Source organism: Coffea eugenioides, chromosome 10 (genome assembly GCF_003713205.1).
Source record: "Coffea eugenioides isolate CCC68of chromosome 10, Ceug_1.0, whole genome shotgun sequence".
NCBI classification, from domain to species: Eukaryota; Viridiplantae; Streptophyta; class Magnoliopsida; order Gentianales; family Rubiaceae; genus Coffea; species Coffea eugenioides.
The window spans coordinates 18101000-18123303 of NC_040044.1; the positions used below are offsets into that span (position 1 = coordinate 18101000).

Consider the following 22304-nt stretch of genomic DNA (forward strand, 5'->3'; position numbering starts at 1 on the left):
ACCATCCAATATTTGAAGTTGCTGCACTAGCTTTTTGCGGACTAGGTGGTGCTGGATTAGGCATTGGCTGTGGATTGGCAGGTGGAGGAGGAGGAGGAGCCAGCACTAGCCCTACACAAATTTCAGAAAAAAAAAAAAAAAAAAACAAGAGGGGCAAAAAAGAAGAAAGACCAAATATTTAGATGGTAAAAAATTGAAACAAAAAAAAAAAAAACCAAATTTAGTATGAAGTTGCTAAACTAACCACAGTATAGTAAATTTTCTGGTGGAGGATGCTCTTTAGCTGGGTTGGGATCAGGGTCATGCACCCTGACATAGAGCTCTTGGCCCAGGTACCAATGCTTCAAATTTTGTGACCTTAAGTTCCACATTCCTGGATTATCCAAATATGCGTATACTGCCGTCCAGCCTTTTGGGTACACCTGTTCATTTTTGTAACAATCATCATTGATAACTTATTGGGAGAATTTATTTATATTACTTTTTCATATGTAAGTTCATTTGACTTATTTTTTGAGATAAAAATAACAAATTTATCAATAAGATTGTTGGAATTCATCTAACACCAATTGTTTTACAAGGGTTGGAGGGGAATTTCAAAGAGATTCAAGGGAATATCAATTTATTGGGATTATGTTTTGTGTTATTTTATATTTTGATTGTGTTTAAGGGGCTAAAAAAAGTTACCTGAACGGTAGAACGGACAACTGGATCGTAAAGATTGTATGTAGAACGAAATTCAGGAGTCCAATTTCCATAGCCATACCTAGAGATTTGGGAGCAGAACCAAGATTAGAAGTAGAATTTTGATTAAGTTGATGAAAACAAGACCAAAAGCGTGATTATTGTTAACTAAGGGGTGTTTGATAAATGAGTTTCAACCCCTTCTATGGGTTTCAAATTCAATTATACCCATACAAAATGTTTGCTTGAGGCCAATGAAAATAAATCAATGAGAATGATAGACCTCTTCTATGGGTCTTCTGATTAACGACCATTCACTAGAAAATCATCTTAATTATCTATTTTATTCTCTTTAAAAGTAAAAATACCCATCTTAATCTCCTTAAACATAAAAATATGAAAAAAAAAATGCCACCATCTGTGCTGGTTTCAACAAATGGGAGAAAAAGGAAAAGAAAAATGAAATCATGAAAAAGAAAATAATAAATTGTAAAATCCATTTCACATTAACAAACACACTATGGGTTCTCATCAAAATCCATTATCACTGACAACCCTATGATACCAATAGTGATAGTGATTGTGAAATTTGGATCAAACGGATATTGATATGGAACATTCAAAATATGAAGGCATTGTTTTTGTTTGCTTCAATTTGTCTAAAAATTAGTTTAAAACTATAAAACATTTTCAACGGGTTTTTTAAGGAATATCTTTTTGCAAGCGAAATCCATGGTAAGAAAATGCATTTTCATGGTACTTCTCAAATCTGTTTGTTTCATCTAACACAGCAGTAGTGGGTATCCACCCCCCCCCCCCCCCCAAACAAAAAAAAAGGAAAGAACATCTTTTTGTTGGTAGAATTAACTTTAAACTAGAACATGCTTAATGTCTGACCTAATTGATCAAGACACATTTCTATTTAACAAATGATTAGCTAATTCTAATGATTAAATAATAATTAATTACTCATACATAGTTACTTACCCAACAGTATAGAATCCAAATCCGGCCAAGTGCCAAGAGTCTATATTCTGATGATGATTGAAAAAGACAATTTCCAGCCATCCCTTGTGGTTCCCACTTCTGACAAACGTGCCTTTAACAGCAAGAGATGATATGTGATGGACCGGAAAATCATCAAGAAGATAAACACCAGAGCCATTTAGAGCATAATCAGCCAATTTTAAAGCAGTGTTTGGAGTGTCGTATGACACATTGTTCACAGTATAGTGAACGAAACCATCTAGATTAGCAGTTACTCCTCCATGTAGAAGAAAGGATTGGGACAGTGTTACATTAGATACGTTGAAAGTCCCTTGTGGGTTAGGCCTTGCAGCACCTGTTGTCAAATTCCACCTACGCGCAAAGAATTCAATTTTGTTTGGATAGTGTATTATTTGAAATATTATTTGGAATAATTACTGTAGCACTTTTTGTGATGTGATGTATGTGAGATAAAAAGGTGATTGGGAATATAAAAAGGTAGGTTGAGAAATGTGTTTGTGATGTAAGCAAAATATTATTTGAAATAATGGAGGTATCCAAACACTTTCTACGAATGGAGTCTTATATGAAGTTAATGCTTAATTTATTAAACATTAGATGATTTTCTGTATGGAGTCTTCTGTATGGGATGGTTTGGGGGTAGGGAAAGGAGGAGAAGAAAGGAGGGGAGAGGAGAAAGAAGAAGAGGGAGGAGGAGGAAGGAGGAAGGAGGAAACAGGGAGAGGGAGGAGAGAGGAGGGGGAAGGAGTGATGGTGGCAGTAGTGTTGAAGGAGGGAGCAGGAGAGAGGTGATGGCGATGATGGGTGGTAGTGTGTGGTGGGTGGAAGAAAAAAATCTAATTAAGCTTTTTATTTTTATTTTTATATTGTTGTAAGTTGTATTTAAAATTGTGTGTTTTTAGAGTTATTTTTGGAGTTGTTACTATAGACTCCACAAATAAAAATAATTAAAAAAAAGCAATTCATACATAGCCTTGATTAGATTTTCTATCACTAATTTGTTGTAAAAAATTTACCTGACGGATCTTGCTTGAGTTATGGATGAGTTGATGTCAAATGGATCAGGTCCCTTAGGAAGAGGTCCATTTGGAGGTGTGGAAGAATTTTCATAATGTAGCACTCCAACTGCAATTAGACTGCTTTGATTTGTGTCAGCTATCATTTTAGGACTAGCCACGATGTAGTAATCAGCAGCATTTTGGTCAGCTGTGACAAGAACTGAATAGGATTGCCCAACATGCACGTCAAGAGTGTCCAAGGTGATTTGATTGGTGTATGAGCCTTCAGTTTCCACTAACAGCATTTTATGATTTTGGATTCTAAAATTGAAACTCCACGTAGTGCCAACATTTGAAATCCTGAACCGATATGTTTTTCCTAGTTGTAATGGAATCAAAATAAAAAAAAATGAGTTGTGTAGCTACCAAATAGTACAATAATTAATTCTAGAGAATATATTGAAAAACGTCTAACATAATCTGGAAAATATCAATTTAAACGACATACAATTTATATGACATGCACACACAAACTAAATCATAACCCACCTTTTTGATTTTAGAGATTTCTACGTTTATATCTAGAGTTAGTGCCGTTTTTTGCAGGTGCATTCTTATCTTAATCTTGGCTAAATAAAATCTTATTTGCTCATTCAGTGTTAACGTAACGGTCAAAATAGAATTTGGATTAATCTTACCTGGGGAGACTGTGAAGGATTCGTGGGCTGTTGTAAGTGGGTTCCCAAAAGGACCTTTTCCGTTCATGAGCATCCAAGTAGGCAAAGTATGTGAAGAATTCAATTGGGCTCTGACATCCTGCTCATCAATCCACGGCCGAAAGCACACAAAAATAATTGTAAGAATATGCTATGCTAACCCATTGATTGCAGTCTCCAATCGAGGCTCCAGTTGGTAATTAGCATCAGTTTTCTTATTCGACTCTTAAATCTTTCCCTCTTACTTTTCCCTTTTGAGATATAGAGTATATCCTTTAAACCGGGAAAATGACACATAGATAGAGAGATCGGTTATTGCTGCACGAACAGTGTGGAGAAAATTTTATTATGTTTTTATTTCGATTTTTCTATCTTATAACTAAGCAGCAAAACATGATTGGATTTTTCTTTGAATCATTTTCATACTATTAGGCAAGTTTGTTTACTAGTAATTACATGTGGTTTGGACATTTGGGGAACTTAAGTTGATCACCTTATAACTCTCTTGATGCCAATCACCAATAAGAAGGTCGAACTCATCTTGGGGCTTAGGAAATGGCACATTGATGACAATGCGATTGTTGACTCGAATTGGGCCGAATCCTCCCGCAGCCTTCTGAAACTTTGTTGTGGGGAAGTAAAAGAAGCTCCCAATCTGATCCTTCATTTGAAAAACGTAAGTCCAATTATTTCCTGGCTGGATTGGGCAGTTGGTCCCGGAAACCCCATCTTGCCATGAGTTCAGTCGCTGCTGAATGCCATTCCTGAAATCAAAAGGGTTTTGGCAAAAACTATCATATTTTAAATCAGGAATATTTATACCAATGTCAATAATTTATATCGGTATCCGTTGTTTGATTGATCATTATACTAATCATTTTGAACGAGTGTAACCGTGACTTGCCCTCATCCTCGAGCCCCCATTTTGAAAATCGGAGTGGGCCAACTGGTTCAATAGGTTGAAATGTGAACCCGCTATGTTTTCGGTCCGATTTAGTAGTTGATTCAAAAGTTTAATTGAACCAATCAAACTTGGTCAAGAACTAGTTGAACGAGTAAAGATTGGGAAAGGTTCATCTGGAGTTCACTATTTTTTTTATTTTTTCAAATAAGAATTTTAGCTTTATCCAAAATTTTGAATACTAAAATACATAAACAATAAAAACTTTTGAACCGAAATTGAACCGGTCGAACCACAAACTTGAAGCTTCTGGTTCACTCCTTGATCCGCATTTAAATACATTGCCCAAAACCTCCCTCCCCTCCCCCAGCACTTTGAGACCTGGGCTTCAAAATTGGTTCACTCATAAATGTTTTGAAACCACCCCCATTATAAGCCAACGTGGGATGACATAAACCTGTCCCCAAACAGATTCACATATATATATTTGACCATAATTGTGAAATAAACGACGATGACATAAACCTGTACCCAAACAGCTCCTCATGTAATTTTGACACTAATTGTGAATGGGGGAGTCCTCTTTCTTTAGCTGAATGCCTTGGCCCATTGTTTTAAATCCCGGCCTCACAACTTCCATTTTACTCTATTTTAGGGGTAAGATATTTATTTCAAATTTTTTTATATCATGCTACGACTTATATATACCTTCGGTATAACTCCTTTACACCATATTAAAATTTATTTACACCCAAGGACAGACTTGTCTAAAATGAAACTCGTAAGGGCCATCCACCTTGGTTTTACCAAGGAAGCTTCTTGAACGCCCTAGGGCATTTATCTAAGACCTTTATATCTATAAACAATTATTTGAAAAAGAAAAGAAGAAATTGGGATCGAAACGGATGATAGAGACGCAGCCTCGGGGAAGAGAGAGAACAAATTGAAATGTTATCCATGCATGCAGCTTCGTTATTCTTACAAAATAAACAATTTTGACTTTAAGCATAGTGTTCTGATTTAATTGCCAAGTGAATTGCCGTCGAGGGTTGCAATGTTCTTGTTTGTTTTATTGCCAAACCTACTTTTCACTAGACAAAAGAGAAATCCAAATTTATGGAGCACCTCATGGGTTCTTATCTCTTTTATACTCCTAAATTCTCCTTAATAATCACAATCTTAAAATATCAATTAATTTATTGAGTTATTCAACGACCGTGACTAGTGGGAATGGATTTACATTCACACCTTGCGGTTTCACCCCCATTGTATTGGACTTAGAAGGACTTGTTTGATTCCTTTGTTTCGTTATTCTTACAAAATACACAAATTGAAATGTTATCCATGCATGCAGCTTCATTATATAGATGTCCAATGGATATTGGACACTGATTGGTCTAATTGTTAATATTTCCTAAAAAAAAGTGTCTAAATATAATGGGTGAAAATAAATGTGAACGGACGCAAATAATTAGTAAATTAGGTGCACTTAACGTAATTAAATAACTCATATTTTCCTTTTGAAGGTAACTTGGTAAACTAATTTGGAAAGGTTAGAGTTCCCAAGTATTTCTCGGAGTTACCATATTTGATGATGCTTGAAATTAAAGGTACCTAAGAAATAACTACCATGATTTACTCAATTAATTAGGTTTTCCTTAATTGTGAATTTTTTTTTTTTTGCCATTTTTGCATGCAGTTGGGAATCAGAAAGACAAATTATATAACACAAAAAAAAACAGAAAATATTTATTAATCAAACGATAATTGACTATAGGGCAAATAAAAATGCAAAATAATAAAAAAGGTGTTTAACAACAACGGAAAGCTTTTACCATGTCATGAGTAGAGGCTCGTCCAAGTCATTGAAAACATTGACATGAATATTGTCGTTGGTTGTAGAATTGATAAGAGGTCCCGGAAACATGCCATTGATGGTGATAACCTATTCATCCAACAGAAACATAGAAATACTAAACAAAAAATTACCTAAATATAAGAAAATCACAGACTCAATGTTCAACAAAATCCAGCAAGAAGAACTGAGAATTGGGATCACAAAGTTACCGGCTGATTGACTGAGACAATTGGCTTGATTCTTGTATCGATTGCAACATGCCATTCTAGGAAAATATCCTCTCCTTTTGCAAAAGAGACCAGGAAAATCAACAAAAACCCAAGGAGAAATTTGCATGCACCGTTGCTTAAGCTAGCCATTGGTTTTGGAGAAAGAAGGGGTTAGCGTTAATCTGGGGTGCGAGAAATTATACAAAGAAAGTTACAACTGTATTATAAAGTATTAGTTTCTGGTGGAAACCAAGGATACTGGTGATAATTCCGGAGCATGCACAGAAAGGAGACAAGAAGAGAGTAACAAAGAGCTAAACTTTGCTGTTTCGGTGCTGAATGAGAAATACGAAGTTCTCTATTTAACAGCAATATTCTTGTTTATATTAGTAAGTTGCCTCTATTTCTTGTTCCTGCAGTTTGTGACATTTTTTTAAGGTATGTTCGTCTCTAAGCAGGACTCTTATGGCCTGCCAAGGAAACTGATATCTTTTTGGGATCTTGAATATATGCGTATTGAAGATTTCTTTAGTATCAAAATCACGAAAAGTTAGAGAAATTTTTTCTTTATTTGTTTCCTTGAATGTTTTTTCTCATTTGTCTTTATTACCTGTTAATTTCAGTTTCTGGACTAGAGACGTACAAATACAATTTACTTCCAAACATACATAACTAGCGCTCAACAATGAGAAAAAAAATTAAAAAAAAAAAACTCCTACCATACACTAACAACGGCTTCTCAAATCACAAGCAATTTTCAAACTCAAGCAATTTTCAAACAATATTCTCTAACATAGATATCATTCTCTCACCGGGAGAAAGGCCCTCTTTTATTTTTCAATAAAATCATTGAGAATTGTTAATAAATCGTACACACACACTTATCTCTGCCCTATAGAAAGGAGTATTTTATTTTATTGTACTCAAATGTACGAAAGTAGAAACATTTAAACCTTGTAAATGTATCGTTTAGCTTGAAAAAACGTTGACTAGGCCCCTTGGGGTTGGCTCGGATGGTTTCGGGATAGACTAGTTAGGTCTCGAGGTCGTGTATTCAAGTCTCTATCGCTTGTGTATCCTTGGGGGCAGGATGCACAGACACAGAGAGATTAGTCTGAAAAAGTTGAAATATTCCCTGTGTTGAAAAAAAAATTGAAAAACGTTAACTAGATCCGGTAGAGTGCTATGGTACTTAATTATTATCATTGTATTAATGATACTTTGCCAATTAATGTCTTAGTCCAAATCTGCGTACGGCTTCTCCTCAAACAAACCTTTTTTGAGCAATCACAACTACTTCCATTCCATGGTTCTGGTTATGTCGAATGACAACGACGGTTTGTCGTTGTTGTCCATTAGCAGCTTGCCATTGATGTTATTTGCAAAGAGGCATACTTAGATCTCAGACACTGTGATCTACAAACTTACAGTCACCTATTATAACAAGTTTTTGTAATACCACAAAACACTTTTTCAACATTGCTAATTTATGCTCCAAAAAAAAAAAAATTGCTAATCTATGTGTAGCCCCAATTTTACTTAATATCTTTTTCTCATGCTTAGTGCTCCCTTTCTCCATCTATTCCCCATCTTCCCACCTTTCCTAGGCTTCCACTGCCTTTACATTGTCTACTTTCCTCCACTCACCCTTCCTTACGGTGCCTCTTTTGCTTCATTCTAGGTGCCCTGAACACAAAATATTTATTATTCAATTTTGATACGAAATAAGAATCAGGGCACCCACACTTTTTTTTTTTTTTTGACAAACGATACCAATTTTATATATATTAACACTTGAAATTACAAGAGTTAATTACAAAACGGGTTAACTACCCCCATATCTTTCCTAGCTAGTTTTGATAACCAAGATGGGAATGATCCCTCCCATTCAATTATCCTAACTGACTTAACTGCAAATTGAGCCAAAGCATGGCTACAAGTATTAGCAGTCCTGGGAATAAACAAAAACACACAACAGTCAAAGTTCTTCTTCAAGTCTTCAATGTCATCCAGGATCGTTTGCAACTTACAATCCTGTCTATTGCTTGAGTTGATTAGGCTTACCACACATTTGCAATCAGATTGGACCTCTATTGTAGTCCATCCTGCATTTTTGGTCATTTCCAACGCACTCCTTATTGCCATTGCTTCCTCGATTGCTGGTACTCCTCTCCTCCGTGTCACGATGCCTTTAGCTTTCACTATCTTTCCATGCCAATTCCGCGCAATGATCCCCAGGCCTGTCCGGACCATCTTAGCTGAGAGTACTGCATCCGTGTTTATCCTTATCACCCCTTCTTTAGGTGGTTCCCATTTCTGTTGTGATTGCCCATTCTCCTCGGCTGGTGTAGCTGGTCTTCCATTGGTTTCATTGCAAGCTTCATACTCAAGCCATTCACTGTGAGCTTTGTCGACAATCAGTTTTGCATTCCCCCTCTCAGCTTGGAAAGTCATTTTGTTTCTAGCCTTCCACACTTGCCATAAAATGCTAACCGTAAGCTGGATTCTGTCCAGGCCATGCGCCTCCTTTGCTGATTGCATCACAGCAACCCACCAGTTCCAAAAGTTGCCTTGTAGTTCAGCTATCCCATCCCATTTCACTGGAGCAAGTTTCCATACCACTTTGGCAGTTGGGCAAAAGAATAACATATGTTCAATGGTTTCAGCATTGTCACCACAGCAGGAACATATGTTACTTCCCTTTCCTATCCTCTTAAAAAGTGTTTCATTTGCAGGCAAGGCATTTTGTAGGCATCTCCATAGGAAGTGTTTTAGTTTCAGCTTGATATTCAAACTCCACAGCCTTTTCCATACCGTATGTTTCCTAATTTCCCAACTCGTCTCAGGTTCATGTGCCGTTTTGCTCCTCATGTTGTCAACTGTCCCTTTTGCGACAGCTTAGCCAGTCTTTACTGTGTAACTTCCAGATTGGCTATACTGCCAATAAAACCTGTCTTTCCTGCCAAAAATACTAAGAGGGATGCTGGAGATGAGAGTGATGTCTTCACTCCTGAACCACAGCTGCAGGAGATCAGATTTCCACCTCCCATCCTCAATTAATTCATGGACATATACGAGTGGGCAGCTTGTTGGTCTTGGAGTTGATACACAACCATTGGTCGATCCAGGTATCCACTTATCCTCCCAAATCCTCACTGTTCTACCATCTCCCACCCGCTTCCATAGCCCTTGTTGCAATAACTCTCCCCCCTTGTGGATACTTTTCCAGCACCAAGAAGCCGTGGGCGGGGGTTGTGTTTCTATCCAGTTTCCCTCTTTCATGTACTTTGCTTACTAGCAAATTTGGATTAGTGATGACTCTCCAAATTTGCTTCGCAAGCAAAGCTAGATTGAGAATCTCTAAGTCCCTAAAACCCAACCCCCCTCTACCCTTCACATCTGACAGCTTGCTCCATTTGACCCAATGCATCTTCTTTTCGATTCCCCCCCTCCCCACCAAAATCTAGCTAACCTAGAACTAATCTCCTTACACAACCCACTAGGGAGTTTGAAGCAAGACATAATGTAATTAGGCATGGCCATGATTACAGATTTCATCAGAATCTCTTTACCCCCTTGACTGAGCAGCTTGTGTTTCTACCCTTGCAACTTGCTATTTATCTTGTCTTTCAGGTACCCAAACACCTGGTTCTTATCTCTTCCTATAGTCATAGGTAGACCTAGATACTTACCACTTTGGGCCTCCCTCATATTATCCAACACCTTACACACCTCCTTCCTAATCCTGTTGGGAGTGTTTTTAGAGAAAAACATGGCAGATTTTTCAAAGTTCACAACCTGTCCAGATGCTTGGCCATAGTGGTTGATGACTTCCTTAATCTTCAGAACTTCCTTCTTACTTGCTTTGCAACACAACAAGGAGTCGTCTGCAAAAAACAAATGTGACACCATGGGGCTGTCTTTACTGACTTTGATTCCAGTGAGTTCCTTTCGATCCACAGCTTTATTGATTAAATTGGAAAATCCTTCAGTGCACAAGATGAACAGGTATGGAGATAAGGGGTCTCCTTGCCGAATGCCTCTAGAAGGCTTAATATATCCAACCTTCCTACCATTCAAGTTAAAGGAATATGAAACAGAGGAAATACAAGCCATGATCCATTGGACAAAAATAGGACAAAAACCCATGTGTATCATAATTCTCCCCAAATATTTCCACTCCACCCTATCATAAGCCTTGGACATATCTAGCTTAATGGACATGAAACCAACTTTTCCAGATCTTTTGTTTTTCAAGAAATGTAAAATTTCATGGGCAATCATGACATTGTCTAAGATCTGTCTCCCTGGGACAAAGGCTGACTGTGAGGGGGTAATACAGGGGTGAAGGACAGATTTCAGCCTATTAGCTAAGATTTTGGAGATAATTTTGTAAAGCACTGAGCATAAGCTAATAGGTCTGAAGTTAGAGAGAATCACTGGATTGTCGACCTTTGGAATTAAGGAAATTAAAGTTTCATTTACAGATTTAAGGAGGTTTCTAGTATGAAAAAAACTAGTAATGGCATGTATCAAATCATCTTTAATGATGTGCCAATATCTTTGAAAAAATAGAGAGGACATACCATCAACTCCAGGGGCTGTGTTAGGGAACATAGAGAAAGTAGCGTGTTGTATCTCCTTCTCGTCCACTGGTTTAATCAACTTTGTGTTCATAAGATGGGAAATAGTGCGAGGTATTCCCTGTAGCACTTCATCAAACTCAGAAGGTTCCGTGGAGGTGAAAAGTTCCTGATAGTGTTTGCTCAGTTCCTCTTCCACTTCTTGTTCGCCTCTACACCACTCTCCATTCGCCTTTTGCAGCATATTGATTCTGTTCCTTTTCCTTTTTGCCATGACACTTAAGTGAAAGTAGGCTGTATTTTTGTCCCCCTCTTTGAGCCATCTACTTCTTGATTTTTGACTCCAATAAAGCTCTTCATCCTTGTAGGCCTTGCTCAATTGTAGCTTCAGGTTCGCCGCAGTCCCCTTGTCCCACTCTTCTTGCTCCCTTAGTGCTTTCAATTGTCCTTTTAATTCCTGGATTACTGCCCGTGAGTTACCTTTTGTTGTTCTATGCCAATCGATTAGAGCTAACCTGCACTCTTTTATTCTTCTTACCACCTTGAACATTCGAGAACCATGTTGATCTTTGCCCCACGCATTCTTGACGACTACCTCAGAAGAGTTGTCTTTTGCCCAACGTTGGTCAAAAAAGAATCTTCGTTTCACTCTCTTTTGCGCCGGGCTAAAGTCTAAGAGAAGAAGACTGTGGTCAGATGCCTCCTTTTCCACATGCTCACAGATTGCTTTCTCATATTGTTGCACCCAGCCCACACTCCCTAAACATCTATCTAACCTTTCTTTTATTGTCCCTTGCCCTTCCCAAGTGTTGCTCCAGGTCCACGGCGCTCCCTCGTATCCTATATCCACCAACTCATTCTCAGAGATGAATCTATTAAACTCCCTAAAGCTCCCATCCGCTCTCTCTCTCCCTCCCCATTTCTCCCCATTGGAACAAATATCATTAAAGTCACCCACTAGGATCCACTTATCTCCCCATTCCCTCTTTTTTTCCTCTATTTCCTTCCATTGTTGCTTTCTTATACTTTCCTCTGTACTTGCATAGATTCCTACCATCCACCAGTGGTCGTTATTGTTCTCATCCACCACCTCTGCTGCAATATACCAATCCGTACCATATACATTCCCCAAAGTAATCTCCGCATTCCAGAACAAAGCTAACCCCCCTGCTTTACCTTTAGAATTAACCACATAACTATTCTCCATTCTAACTCTTTTTTGTACCGATTTCATGAATGGTTCCTGATTTTTCGTCTCACTCAAAAAAACTATACTAGGAGAGTGGAGGTGAATTACCTCCTTGAGTTGGGGAATTGTCAAGGGGCCTCCTGCACCTCGACAATTCCACACCGCAACCTTCATTGATAAGGTGGAGGCATTGCGGGGCTAGCCTCCAATTCCCCTCCTTGTTGGGTCATAGCTGGAAGCACTTTTGCAAGCTTGTGCTTTGGACCCTCGACATTGTCCTCGTCCATCATGTCCAGGTCTTGTCTAGTGTCCTGCTCTTTTCGCTTCCCCCCTAGCCTGCTCAGCAACCCATTATCCGTTAGCTCCCGTGAAGGTGCTCTTGTGGTACGCAAGCTCCTCCTCCATTGTTTCACCCCCCCTTGTATCTTTCCTTTCCCTGGAGGCTTACCCTTTTTATGCGCCATTCCTGTTTCTGTACCTAGCAAGTTCCTCTTCTCAGCTGCGGCTACCAATTCGCTGACCATGTCTTCTTCTGTTTCCATGACCTCTTCGGGTATGATTACATTTCGAACTCTACCTTCCCCCAGGTCCACTGTGACCTTACTGATTTCAACGATTTCCTTCCCTTCACACCTGCTTCTCTCTCTAAGTAGTTCCTCATGATTGACTCCTGTCTCCCTTCGTTTTTTCCCCTCAGTGTTTTCGCCTAGAATTTCTCTCCACTTATCCTCATTTTCTGCTTCTCTCTTATCCTTATCCATGTCCTTTCTTTCCTCCCTTCTGGTACTTGTTCCAGCTACCACTTCAGGCCCTTTGCCCATGGTGATTCCAGCATTTGGTCCAGTCATATTGCTTGCAGGAGTTACCACCACTGCTTTGTGATTTATTTCGCTGCCATCCATTTTCGCAGTTCGCAAAGGAGAGACCATTATGTTCCCTCCTCTCAGCCATGCCCCATACTGACCCTCCCTCCTCGACTGCCCCTCCTTCCTTCCCCCAGTACATAGTTTGTCCCCATGTCCAACTATCCCACATTTGTAACAAAAATCCGGACATCGCTCATATTTGAATTCTACCCAAGTACTCACACCTTCCAGCGATACTAGAGTTCCTCTCGGCAGAGCCTGCAGCAGGTCTATCTCCGCTAATATTTTTAAGTGCCTCCTCTCCTTCCTCCCTCCTGGTGGAACAATTACCTCCCTGGTGGCTCTAAAAACTCTCCCTAATTAGAATCCCACTGTTCTACACACCCAGTGGACGGGTAAGTTCCAAATTTGTACCCAAAGCCAAGCAAACCTGAAGTGGTTGGGGTTTCTGTCACACCCCAACTCCCACTCTTTGACCACTAGGATTTGATTATCCATGACCCAAGGCCCTCCCATGAGAACTTTCTCACGATCTTGTTCCTTTTCTAACTGAAACTGAAAGATATTTGGGCCCAGTTCCGTAACTACCATATTCCTCGGATACCCCCAAGCATGATTAGTGAAGTTTTTGATGCCAGTGAAGTTTGCCACCTTTTCTCCTATCAATTTCCCAACAAGACACCTACTGCAATCTTGGACCCCCTCACTTATATCCTCGGAACATAGAGCTATCCCTTCCCTCTCTGACTGTGATAGCTCAAATTTACTAAAGGCTCGAGCTAGCTCGTCCTCCATTTTGTCGAACACCTGCTGTGCCTGGTAACCCGCACACTATTTCCCTTCTTAGTAGCACCAGTTGGTTAAACCTGCAAAACAGAGGAGAAAAACACACCGAAAAAAACAACTCAGAAAACTAACTCCCTATAACAATCTACACCACTGATCTAGCAAGGCACCTAAGCTCCCACCCAGAAAGGTTATGGTTAATATCCGATAGTTATCCTATGGATCATGGTTGCATTTCCACTTGGAAACAGAGTAGTAGTCTCGAAAGTGATCAGAGTAGATGACCCAATTGGGTGGTTTCAGACGTACAGAAGGTGAGCAGATACTATTGTTTGTTTGAAAACCAAGAACTCTCTACTTTGGATTGCCGCTAACTGCATGAGGCGTGAAACCTCCTAGAGGCAGGAGATGTGCTCTCAAATAAGAGAGAGAGGCTCTCAAAGTAGAGAGAGAACTTCCTTTGGTTGCTACTCTTACGAATCAGGGCACCCACACAACCATCAAAAAACTCAAGAATTAGGTTGCACAAAACCTAAGGATAATTTGGAAGACAAGAAGGTAGGAGGGGAAAAGAAGGTTTAATTAAAGATGATAGAGAACGTTGGGTATGGGTGACAACCTGGTGTTGCCCTCCACTTTTTCTACCTTTCTTGTTCAAGCCTTGATTCCCAATTGAGTTGTATAACAAATTTAAGTTAATCTTGATTTGTGATATTGTGAACTTTTCTTTTACTAATTATGATTTGTGAAAGCAAAAAATGCCACAAAAGTCATGGTAGAAGGCAGGAGCTTTGTTCATACAAGGCGGAGAAGATGGTTAAGGTTGCTTGTGAATACAGGAGATTGACAACGCGAGGAGGCTGAGGGGACTGTTGGCAAAATTTGGAACTATGGGAGAAGAGTATATAAGTTGATTTGCTTTGCTTATATAACGAGGCAAGCCGGTAAACATTTTATTCCAAAGTGATCGCATGGCTATAAGGCGTCTGTAACTCAGAACAAGTTACGGACTGTGATAGTGCTATTTTCCTACTTGCAAAATAGAAATTAATGTTGATTATAACTACAACTGATATTTGATAGGTATAAAGAAAAGTTTAACATCTCTTTTCATAAGGGTAAGATCCCAATTTATTTTCTTTGTTTCAAAGGACTAAGAGCCGTATTTTTTGTAATTCAATTTAAAAATCATTTTCATGACTTGATACCTGAAATTAATATCAAAAAGTGACGCCAATTAGTCAAAAAGCACTTGATTTAGAACCAATTAACCACATTCTACATTATCAAGTCCCAAATTTTGACCATGACTAGCAGTATTATAGTCGGAAAAATGAAGATAGCATTAAGCCAGTATTTGAGGTCAAATTAGCTCATAACTCTCAATTTTCTAGTGTTGTTTATAATTGTGTATTCCAATAGATTTTGTCTCAGGTTGAAAAATAAAGAGACTTCCAATCATTTTATAATGTTTAGTTTCTTATTGGGCTTGCATTAAATTGGTAACTAGTGTGGGTTCGTATGCATAAAGCAGTTTACAAAGCACACTATAAATATCAGCCACTCCTCGTTTACAAAGCACATTCACAACACAAAACTCCAGTTGAACTTTTCTAGCTTCTCACTCTTTCCTCCTTCTTCTCTTTATTCTCTTTTCTCCTTCTCTACTGGGTTTATACGATATTTTCTATTTTCGTTTCTTCTTGTTTACAAGAAGAAGGCTTGTTTAATTTTGGAAAAATATTTCAATTTTTTGAAATAATTTCTAAAAACAATGCTATTTAGCATGACTCAAGTTTGTTCAAATTATGTCTTCAATTTTGTTAGCATTGTTCATATTATTTTGCAACAATCTAAGAAACTATGGCCTCCAACAATGTTAGCAAATCACATCCATCATCAACATCAGTTGTAGTCGCATTGCCATACGCTAAGCCTTTTCCAGACATCTCCAAAATTGAAATTTCACTAATGAAAACTTCAAAAGGTGGCAAGAATGTGTACACTCATTACTCGACATCCACGGAGTTGCCTATGTACTAATTAATGCTCAACTTGCTGTAATTGCAAATGCTAAGTCACAATAGTCATAACAATATGCTAACAAGGTATGTCGACATACTATTTTACAAATACTTTCTAATGAAATATTTGACATAGACTCCAGCTGCAAGGAAGCCAAATCTATTTTTGAAGCTTTGATAACAAAGTTTACTATTGAATATGCAACCAAGCAAAAATTTGTCGAAGAAAAGTACTACCGGTGGTAGATGACCGACGACAAGGAAATGAAGGTTCAAATCATAGACTACTAAATGTTACTTGAAAATTTGAAAAATGAAAACATCAGTCTACACGAGAAATTTGCTATAGACATGCTAATTGAAAAGTTGCCAAAATCATGGACTGACTACAAAAATAACCTAAAACATAAGCAGAAGAATTACACCATTGAAGAACTTGTGAAACACATCCTCATTGAAGATTCCAACAGGAAGGAGTTAAAACCAGCCAAAACCAAGGAGATGACCTTCAAAATCAATATGGTACAAAACAACAATAAGAGGTACATCGACAAGTCCCAAAGTCATAAGTCCAATAATTCCAACTTTAAGAAAAAGAGAGGCAATTGCTACGTTTGTGAAAAACCAAGACACCATATTGCCCGTTGTAGATACAGAAACAAAGGTGACAAAGCAAATGCTAATCCTCCTAAAGTTAATTTAATCGAAGGAGATGAAATAATTGTTGCAGTCATCTCTCAAGTGAACATTGCAGAGGATGTGAAAGAATGGATGTTAGACTCTGAGGCTATTTAGCACATATGTGCAAATTGAGAAGCATTTACCTCCTATACTTCAATAGGGGATGATGAAGAAGTGGTCTACCTTTGAGACTCACAAACTACTTGTGAGGACCCGAAAATTTTCTCATTTTATCTCATATTACTGGCTTATCTAAATGTTTATCCACCTGTTCTCTCCGAACCATTTATTTCAACCCTTTTAAATTCATTTTTATGGAATCATATCCTATTTATACTTTTAAAACGTCTCGCTAACAAATTTAAATTTTTTGAAGGCTCGTTTATTAAGGAATAACAAATACACACCTTCAAGATGACAGTCAATCTGAGAGTATAATGATTTTGGAGAATTAAGGATGATCAATAGGGGACTAAGGAGAGTTAATTGAGAGATTAGATGTAATTAAGTTAAATAAAGTTTTTATTACACGTACGTCGATAATTTCTCGAAAGTCGTACCACATGACAAATTGGAGACTTGAGAAATTAATACTAGATTCATGTGAGGACTCGCAAATTTACTTATTTTAAATTCCTATTATTAGTTTATTTAAATATTTAATTGCCCGTTTGCTCCGAATATTTTATTCCAACTTTTTTAGACCCGATTACATGGAACTATGACTTGCATATAATTTTAAAATGACTTGTTACAAAATTTAATTTTTGGAATCTCGTCTAGTGAGAATAGTGAATACGTGTTTGGAGGCAATAATCGATTTGAGGGTACAGTGAGCTTGGAGATTGAAGACTCATATATTAGTCTTAAAATAGCTATTTTTACGATTAAGTACTCAAGTATTAGCTAGTAATACTACCGTTACAAGAATTCCTTAGAAACTTCGCTTTATCACGTACAAATCGAAAATACGCGTTTTCGCGTGGGCGATTAATTGAGGGACATTAGACCTTTAATTTTAGACTATTAAGAGTGAATAATAATAGTATCAATGCAAGTGCATTAGAGGTTTAGTGCACAAGTGAAACAAACTTGAGAGAAAACGCGCGTGTACGCGCACTATTCCTAGTTGACTTTTGAAGCACTTTTGGCCACACACTTTTAAGCTTCCTCAAGAAGCTTCATTATCAGCAAAACACTCACTCTTTCTCTCCTCAAAGCAGCCGTGCAACACTAGGAGGAAGAATAACCAAAAGCTCTTCATTTTCTTGCTTCATTTCTTGACTAAATCTTCTCAAAATCGCACTATACCTTGCAAATAACTTGGAGATCAACTTAAGCTAGGAAAGGGGCAGCACTCTCACGGTTTTCTTGAGCTTCAAAGGGCCGAAAATTTCTGGTTTAATCATCTAAGGAGGTAACTAACGATCAAACCCTTGAATCTTAGTTTATGTAAGTTATATTGATCTTAGAATCTTGTAACTTCATGTGGGTAGTCTTGGATTGTTGTAGATCTTGTGAGTGGGCTCTATGAAATTCCACAATGGATTTGATGATCTGATGTGATGTTGTTTGGTGTCATTTATGTTGAATTAGTGGTTAAACTAGTGATTATAAGTTGAAAAGTGGAAAGAAAACTCAAAGGAAACAAAAGGAAGAAAGTGCCGGTTCTGTCCCTGCTTTGCTGCACCTGTTGGTGCAAATTTTTGTGGTCCAATTGACTTTATTTTGATGTAGATATGTTGTATAGGTTGTGTGGAAAGTTTCCACCAAAAATCACATGATGTGGATGGGTAAATGTTTAGATTTCAAAATGGTTTCAAAACTGGAAATTGTGTCCCAAATTGCTCTGGCAGCAAATTTCAAACGACTATAACTCATTGCTTCGATGTCAAAATCGAGTGATATTTGTGGAATTAGAAACTAGACACTTCCAATTTTCTAACGGTATAAAATGCATCCCATAATTCCACTTGAATGAACCGTACCAGCCTTTCAAATTCACCTGTCCTGTTTCTCGGATGAGTTGGGAAGCCTGTTATGAGCTGCGAATTGTTGCCTGGAAATGAACTAGTTATGGACAGAATTCAAAATGATTTCTTCTGAGAAATCGTATCCCTATGAATTTAGTTTCCAATGCCACCAACCACACTCAATTCAAAGTTGAATTAAGTGTATTATGGCCAAATTTCAGACCTGCGTCATTGCTTGAAAACCCTCATTTTTGGATTGATCAATGGCCAATTTTGTTTGGGACTTGTTATTTCGAAATTCTTGGTGTTAACCACCTATCAAAAGTATCTTGGATATTTATTAGACCTTGTCTTCATAAATGAACCATGTTTGAGATGATTTCATTGAACCAAAAGTTAAAAAAGGGAAAATTGAAGTACAAGGCAGATTTGCCTTGGAAAATTCTTGGAATTTTAGTGACTTTGTAAACTGACTTTCCGTATGAATTTTTATATGAAATTTGACAGAGGAATATCCCTTATATGATAGGGTAATACTACCAAATTTGGTACCATTCCAAGTCCATTTCGATACCCAATCGAAGTCCCAAAGTTCAAGCTTCAAATATGGAAAATCTTTGTTTAGTGAGGAAATTTCAGCAAATTTGAGCTGCTATATCTTGGCGCTCAAAACTCTGATTTTTGTTCTGCTTGTTATGTTTTAAACTTTGATTGTAACTCTAACTCAGTTTAAATTTCAAAGGCTAGTTCACATTCTGTGAATTTTGCCGAATTTTCAAAATTGGCCAAAAATCAACCTCGAAACTGTCTCGATAGCCCAAAACAGCAACTTGAAGCCAAAATTGGAATGTCTTCCATTTGGAATCATGGAAAAGTGCCTTCTAGAAACTTTTAGTACTCTGGAAGTAGTTTCCAACGGTACCAAGTCTTTTAATTTTGGACTTACATAGAGTGAGATACAATTTTTCTAGGATTACTTGTCAAATCTAAAATTTCCGAACTTATAGAAAATTGAGTTTTTAGAACTTACCTTTTTCCTTCGATATTGCTTGATCATTTTGCACTTGATTTCAAAGATAGAAATCAGATTTCTTCTATGTTTTTAAACCCCACTTTTGAGTCTCGATTTACGAGTAATTAAGGCTCATTTTCATGATATTTTCTCGATTGTACAAGTGTGCAATCTTCTGTGATAATTGGGGGTTTCTAAGTGGTAGTTCATTATTAATTGCTCAGGCACTTAAGAGGACCTTCAAGAGGATCCCACGGTGGACGGCTGAACCCTAAAGTGTGTTTCACTTCTTGATTACTTGGTGAGTGTCAAATGTATGTAAACTTGATACGTGCTTAATTACTATTAGTGATTAGGGATTTTGAAAATGGAGTCGAGTGTATACTTTACCGCACTCGTTCTCATTTAAATAAATCATGATTGAATTGATTGAAATGGAATGAATGATTGAATTGTATTGAATAAATTGAATGAAATGAATGATTGAATTGTATTGAATGATTGAATGAATGAATTGGTATGCTATGGCTGTATATGTCGTTGGAGTGAATCTCCTCGACTCATAAATGTTAAGTGGGGAACGCCCAATTTCCACTAGCCAACCTTAGACTCGAGCTAGTATGGGTTTGGTCGGGCTCCTTGGTGAACCATGAGAAAATATAAGCTTGACCTATTGAGAGATCTTGCTTGGCATACTCGAGCAGTATCGTCTCAAACAAATGAAAGACGGGCCTGGTACAGGGGTATGTAACGGTGAATGGGGACATGATAAGTGAAGTTCTACGGACCATGGCCTACCTGATTGACGGAGTGTCAATTCGTGGAGGTTCTTGATCGTACAAGTGAAAAATAGCTCCTGAGAGTTCTTATATCCTTGAATTGTTTTTGTTTACTTTTCTAACTCGAATTGATAGTTACTTGAATATTATTGTTTTACTCATCAATTGGGATTGTTATTTGAACAATGTGCTTGCATGTGTGTTTTCTTGGTCTCATGAGCGATTGTTCACTCCGTAATTTTGTTTTCCTTAACAGGCATGGACGTGGAGTGAAACTCGGAGAAACCCTTTTGTTATACTTTTGTATTAGGGTTCCAAATGTAATCAACTAGACTTCTGGCAGTTGTATATTTTGGAAATTTGATGTATTTTGGAACTCGTGGCATAAGTTTGAATGTTAATTATGGAAGCGACTTATCCTGCTTACTTTATCTTGTCATAATAGCTAGTATTGTATTAAAATTGAACGAAAATTGTACCGAGTCCTGGAGAGAGTTGGGCAGGCGTCCCGTGGATACCCTTTGGTTCACTTTAGGGAGAAGTAGGGGCATCACAGTTGATATCAGAGTTTAGGTTTCAGATCTTTGTAGTGTATCCTAGACTTGAAGTTTAGGATGCCGGGCTATGGGACTGATTTGAAAGTTAACTGACTATTTGTAGGGATGAAAATTAGAACCTAGATTTGAATTAATGGACAAGTAGGAGTCTCGATCTTGTAAGAGATATGTGGGATAGTATGAGGTGATCAAATCTAGTTTATTTAGTATATTTGGACTCATTTAACCTTTTAATTTTAATTGTAAGTTACGGAAGGTAACGGTGGTATTGAACCATTTCGGGGACGCATTCCGGTGACCATTGTCGGGAAGAGCCTAGGGGAGCTCGTTGGAGGTATAACCCAACTCGCCAAACTAGAACTCCATGGGATTGCTAGAGGGCTTACTTGTACCCAAATAATGTAGTGTTAGTGGTAATCGATGACCGGAGGTGGGTATCTGAGCAAACTAGGGTAATTCAGGAGGATAATCAAGGACTGAGGGCAATTGTGGAGGCCCAGATTACTAGAATTCCTGAAGTGGAGACGGATATACTTGTGGAGCAAGGAAAAGAAAAAGGGTCATTGTGAGAAGTTTCAAAAGCTAAGAACCGACTTGTTAGGGTATTATACGAAATTTGAGACCGGATAAATAAGTCGATGGTTGGGTGTGTTACCTTGGTTGAACAAGTGGAGAATGACAATATACTCGATAAGGGACATGAGATTAAAAATTCTAGTGCAGGAAATGAAAATTATCCTACTGAAGTAGCAGAGACTTCTGGCTCCACCAATCACTATGCTAGTACTTAGTCTACTTTAATGGTTTTGTCAAAGTTAGTCGTGGTGATGCTTATTCAAAGGCCATTGCATTTTGTGTTTTGCTTGACTATGCTTCCTATCTTTTGAAGCAATTGAATGTTACATATCAGGTGCTTGATTTTACTGCTTTATGACCTTAAAACTATGTTATGGGTTGTACACATTGACAACTGTTTCGGTGTCCCTTTTGTTATTTTCGGTTTGCATGATCAAAGTGTTATTTTCAAACTTCGTTTATGTGTATTTATTTTACGTCATGCCCTTAAAAATGTTAAATTTATGGATGATCAAAGAAGTGAAAAGGGATCGAGGGCGAGGGGTTAAGTAACCCAAGCTCAAGAGGAGGTTTAGGGAACGGCAATTGGGTCAAACCAAAACCCTAGAAATAAAGGAAACAATCACGTAGTTACTGCTATTGACCATATGATTGATATTTTACCATGATTAGTTGAGCACCAAGACTCTAAACCGATTAACCAAATCTAGAATCAAGAGAGGTGAGAGGATAGAACAATTCTTAAAGTTCGCCCATCTGGGTTTCATGGAAGATCTAATCTCAAAATAGTAGAATTGATTTGAGGGGATAAAATAAGGTGCTAGTGAAAGCAAGAGGTTGGGGTTTCTTCTTGAGCAACTTTGCAATTGAGTATTGGAGAGTGAATTAGGGTATGAAACTTTTA

The 22304-nt window shown here is 37.9% G+C and overlaps 2 protein-coding genes across 2 annotated transcripts; both read right to left on the reverse strand.

Annotated features, from left to right (window-relative positions):
• Positions 1 to 239: 239 nt before the first annotated feature.
• Positions 240 to 6524, reverse strand: LOC113750533 (monocopper oxidase-like protein SKU5). The gene is made up of 8 exons (XM_027294497.1): positions 6375 to 6524; positions 6143 to 6252; positions 3900 to 4170; positions 3389 to 3506; positions 2709 to 3069; positions 1672 to 2043; positions 688 to 766; positions 240 to 422 (listed from the first exon to the last, which is right to left on the reverse strand). Exons 1-8 carry the CDS (start codon positions 6522 to 6524, stop codon positions 240 to 242), a joined length of 1644 nt encoding a protein of 547 aa, XP_027150298.1.
• A 1659-nt stretch (positions 6525 to 8183) lies between these two features.
• Positions 8184 to 9245, reverse strand: LOC113750534. The gene has a single exon (XM_027294498.1). It carries the CDS (start codon positions 9243 to 9245, stop codon positions 8184 to 8186), a length of 1062 nt encoding a protein of 353 aa, XP_027150299.1.
• Positions 9246 to 22304: the final 13059 nt, after the last annotated feature.

Bases quoted from the DNA above. Each gene is read 5' to 3' on its own strand.
- LOC113750533 (XM_027294497.1), bottom strand. From the start codon at position 6,524: ATGGCTAGCTTAAGCAACGGTGCATGCAAATTTCTCCTTGGGTTTTTG. The intron at 4,171-6,142 runs GTAAAAGCTTTC...TTTTGATTTCAG, and splicing joins GAGCCTCTACTCATGACATG to GAATGGCATTCAGCAGCGAC. The intron at 3,507-3,899 runs GTGATCAACTTA...ATTGATGAGCAG, and splicing joins GGCATCAAGAGAGTTATAAG to GATGTCAGAGCCCAATTGAA.
- LOC113750534 (XM_027294498.1), bottom strand. From the start codon at position 9,245: ATGAGGAGCAAAACGGCACATGAACCTGAGACGAGTTGGGAAATTAGG.